The following is a 4,599-nucleotide window of genomic DNA, read 5'->3' on the forward strand; positions in this document are numbered from 1 at the left end:
TAGCTACGTAACATAAAATGCAACTGGGTTGCTGATTCTATTCATAATAATTGTAATACAATGCATGAATTTCAAGTATTATACATACCTGGTATAACATGTTGCATCCTTTGGAATAAATTATGTGTCATAACAGCATTTTTCATGCTCAAATCATGTAACTTACAAACCAGATTTCCTTACTAGTACATGTATGTATGAAGCATACAGCTTACAGATTAGGCAGCATGTGCTCTGGACAGTGCACAATTCAAAGATGTTTTTGAATAGGACTTGTACCTTTCTTTAGCATTCACAATTTGATGACACTTGCTGTGCATTGTTTGATTTACACTCCATATTGTATATATTCACTGTATACAGTATACATGTGTTAGCTATTACTATATAGCAAAAGGCACACCTGTTTAGGCAAGCTAAGGTTAGAGATGGTGGTTATATTAGTCAGTATGAAGAAACTTCCAAAACATTTATAGGAGTCACTACAATTATTTTTAAGTATATAATTATGGGGAAGGATAGCACTCATGCATGACTATACGGTAGTAGGCATCACCCCAAAAATTTCGTGTACCACCCAAAATTCTGCCTTTGAAAATCATCTTAGAGACATCCTACATGATGAATATCACCTTTATGGAATAGTAGTAGTCCATATAATATAAAATACAGCATTAAATTTAGTAAAACACTTACAGGTGGCTGATGCAAGATACTCTAATACAATGGTATTCTAATAGAGCAGTCACATCTTACACTGTAGCAACTAGTATTTTAAAAATTTAAAAGAATTTATGCAATAGAAAGTAGTGAAACAAGAGATGAATGATGGTATTACAGCATAGGTCGGTGGGAAAAGTCCCTACTTTGGCACATTAGCTATACAATTATTTTGTTCAATGCCAAAGTAGGGACTTCCCACTGAGCTATGCTGTAATACCATCTTTTATCTCTTGTTTCATTACTTTTCATTGCATAGATCCCTATTAATGTTTTAAAATACTAGTAATTATTATAGTTTATGTTTGTGACTGTCAAAGACTTCAACAAAGCTGGTTGATCACTCTGCCGAAACAAGATTATCAATTTTTTTACTTCCCGTGCTATTCAATATTTGCAAAGTTTGTACCTTACAGAAACCTTATACACTAAACCCCTCAGCAAAAATTTCTGTCAATAATATTACAGAAGGCAAACCTGCATGAAGACCAGTCTTCTAATCATAGTTTCGATAATTAAATTTATGAATGTACAGACACAAGCCATTACTACCCTTATAATTGCACAAAAGGAAGAAAATCTTTGATGGTTTTGAAGAATCTATGAAGGAATTAACATCAGATCATGGGATGGAATTATTCTTTTATACCATTTTTAGTTTCTTAGGATCCTAGCTATTTATAATTGCACACTTATGTCATTTACTAATAGCTATTGGATAATGAAGTTACAGTATGTACAAATATACTATGGCAGCACAATATTTAATGATGAGTAATGGATGTGAAAATAAACTGTAACATGAACTTCCTAGTGTTTATGTAGCCCAGCTATTTAGTAGTGCTCAGAGAAATGTCACATCTTACATCCAGGTTAGCTGTATTGGAAGGAGTCACTGCCTTCTTGTCATCTTCAAACTTCACTTCTTTAGTTTGTATCTCCATTGCAGTTGGATTGATTGTAGTAAACATGTTAGTTGGTTGGCTATTGTCAGGTAAGTATCTGTCAGCATCGTCAGCCAGCTATATGGAGTGAGGGTAGTTAACAGTGGTGTCAGGGTATGAAACAGCAACGTACATTCCAGTATGGCAAGTCATCAAAAAACTCATCATCTTTAGTAGACTGAAATAAAGAAAGTCTGGTAACAAAACCTAACAAAAATAATTGAGCATTTAGAGTGAAGATATTGCACATTGCATTATTATATCACTTACCTGTAACAATACCTCCAAGAATAGCAATAGTGAGAGTACAAGCTAGTAGAGCTAGTTGGTAGCCAGCTTGTTGTGGACCAGATCGTCCATCACCACACTCCACTCCTAGTGACACCTCCACAGTATTGGGGCCACAGATGGTAGAGTTGTGACCTGGAGCTCTGGCTGGGAACACTACATACAAACTGTAGAATCATAAGTAACTACTCTAATAAAGCAGTCATTATGATGAACGACACTCACCTATTCCCATATTCCACGTGGTTATCATCAGTTTCCATCTTCCTGGCTATACTAGCTGCAGCACTAGAAGCATTACCAGAGAATACTCCAAGGAGACTATGAAGATTGTGCACTCCACAAGTGTCTTGTAGGTAGAACCATTGATCCATCAGTGGCTAGGATTATAGTGCATTCAGTGTGGTAATGGATAATAAGACATTATGTTCTATTAGGATAGCTGATGTTACATTGTTTTTAGCAAAAATAATTATATACTATTTAGATTGTAGGAAACAGGCTAAATTAAAATTGCTAGTAATGTAAGGTTATTTGCAGCCCCGTGCAGAGGTCTCTCTGGGGAACAGCTTCACTCTGAAGCTGCAAATTACAAATATCTAAATTGACATGCACTATATAATACTAATACTTTTCATGAGGGGCTTATCAAATGTATATGTATAGTTGTCCAGGGGCGGATCCAGACTTATAGAAAGGGGGGGGTCAAAAATGAACTGAGGCACTACATTGTCTCTGGTTTGATAAGGTGAGACCAAAAAAAAAAAAAAAGGTCACAGCCAGCTGACAACAGCTGCCCACCTCACCAACCATGCATTTATCGTTGATAAAGTACATAAAAATCCTTGAATAGCTCACTACACACTGTTCTAATACTGTGACTGCTTTATTAGAGTGACTGCTCTATTAGAGTATCTCGATCTTGGTATACTAAAAATTTTTGGAGGGAGCACCCCGTATCCGCCCCAGGTTGTCATATGTCAGCAAAACACCTGATGCATAGCAGCATATGTATTACACTAATAAGACATATAACTCAGCTTTCAAGAGCATTCCTTAGTCATGCAAACTAGTAGATATATGTGTAGAATGCTATTAGAGAACATTATTTTTTGATTATATATGTGACCGGATTTCATATAGCTAACAAGGCTTCCACACACAAATCAAACTTACGTTTTTACCAGAAGTGGATTGCTGGTCTAATACACTATCATATTCCACACTGTACTTCCTTCAGCACTGGCAAGTCTGGTTTCTGTAGCAGCTTTCTTCCGACCCTGTCAAAGCCGCGAGTGGGAGATTGGCGCCATTAACTGATGGCCATGGCTTTGTGATAATGGTGTGTAGTGAGCTGGGACTTCACAGAGAGCTCGCCAATAGTGTTCTCAGTCAATTTGGAGTGATTTGAGGGCCATGGAGGGCCCAAACTTGACCTCCGGATTCCAATCGTCTTCTTACTTCATTTTATACCCCTATGTTGAGTCCACCCACCACCCCCCACCCTATTACTACCACCCCCGCCCTCCCACCCTATTACTACCACCCCCCACCCTATTACTACCACCTGTGATATTATTAGCTACCCGCTCGAAAAAAGCTGCCCAAAACAGGGCAAATTTTGGGTATCAGAAATGTATAGGTGGGGTCTATTCTACGGAACGGAATGGAATGAAGGACTAAACTGCGGAACGGAATGCTTTCTCAGATTGAAGCTTGCAGCTTACCATTGCTGTACAAGTTATCAGTGGCACTTCCAGCAGGTAATCAAATGTACCCCAAGAAAGATAAAACGAATTTAAGGATCGATTGTGGGTTCTTGTTGGTTGTCATTAGTAACGAAGTACTAATTGTGGGAATAGCTGACTCAGTGTGTTCATCTTCGGATATATCAAGTAGGGAACTTAATGCATGACTTGTTTTTACTAGTATATGAGTTATTTTTACCTACTTGACTTTAGAATGTACAGTCTGAGGCCCAGCCTTTCTAATCGGCATAAATCAGTATGTGTATAGCTACACTACAAAGGAAACAAGTATGGTGACAAGCTGAATCAACTCAGTCTAAGCAGAATCTAAAGGAATTTTGTGCAGTGTGTGAGGAGCAAACATTCAGATACCTCAAGGAGGCTATATTGTGTGAACATCAATGATTCATTAACAGAGTAGTGGACTATTGTCAGATATCTCAGCCTGAGTACTGAGTTGAATTCTGGATGGGGTCTATTTTACAGAATGGAATGCTTTCTGAATCAACTTGCAGCTTGGCTAGCTGCTATCATTGCTGAAATTGCATTTTATCAGTGGAACCTCCAGGAAAATGGAATAGGATAATTATAAAACATTAATTAAGTGATTGTTTAGGTAATCATGACTTTATTCAGTCTAATAAACAGAATATATGGTTGATTGAGTGAGGTATCACTTTCAGAATGTTCAGACGACCAGTGATGAGATGCATGGATTCATCGAATTTTTGTCGTGGTTGGAGACATTAAATATCCAAAAGCAAACTGACTGTATAATATTAATTCACTTTCTTTATATTTTCTCAATTTTGAGCCTGTATACAAATAATTGAATTTTCCTTGTCAATAGAAATCCTAGAATAAGATGGGAGAGAAAACTTATCTTTGTTTACCTATAC

At 37.2% G+C, this 4,599-nt stretch overlaps 1 protein-coding gene across 1 annotated transcript; it reads right to left on the reverse strand.

Annotated features, from left to right (window-relative positions):
• Window positions 1–1,462: 1,462 nt before the first annotated feature.
• On the reverse strand, window positions 1,463–3,394 carry LOC136257101 (ammonium transporter Rh type B-like). The gene is made up of 5 exons (XM_066050231.1): window positions 3,129–3,394; window positions 2,178–2,332; window positions 1,935–2,119; window positions 1,798–1,871; window positions 1,463–1,742 (listed from the first exon to the last, which is right to left on the reverse strand). The coding sequence occupies exons 2-5, from the start codon at window positions 2,324–2,326 to the stop codon at window positions 1,551–1,553; spliced, it is 600 nt and encodes a 199-aa protein (XP_065906303.1). The 5' UTR covers window positions 2,327–2,332; window positions 3,129–3,394; the 3' UTR covers window positions 1,463–1,550.
• Between the last annotated feature and the right edge of the window lie 1,205 nt (window positions 3,395–4,599).

Source organism: Dysidea avara, chromosome 5 (genome assembly GCF_963678975.1).
Source record: "Dysidea avara chromosome 5, odDysAvar1.4, whole genome shotgun sequence".
NCBI lineage: Eukaryota > Metazoa > Porifera > Demospongiae > Dictyoceratida > Dysideidae > Dysidea > Dysidea avara.

Excerpts from the sequence above, each read along its gene's own strand:
- LOC136257101 (XM_066050231.1), bottom strand. The coding sequence starts at position 2,326 with ATGGATCAATGGTTCTACCTACAAGACACTTGTGGAGTGCACAATCTT. Across the intron at positions 1,872-1,934 it reads TCTTGGAGGTATTGTTACAG|GTTTTGTTACCAGACTTTCT; the intron begins GTAAGTGATATA and ends TATTTTTGTTAG. Across the intron at positions 1,743-1,797 it reads ATGACTTGCCATACTGGAAT|CTGGCTGACGATGCTGACAG; the intron begins GTACGTTGCTGT and ends CACTCCATATAG.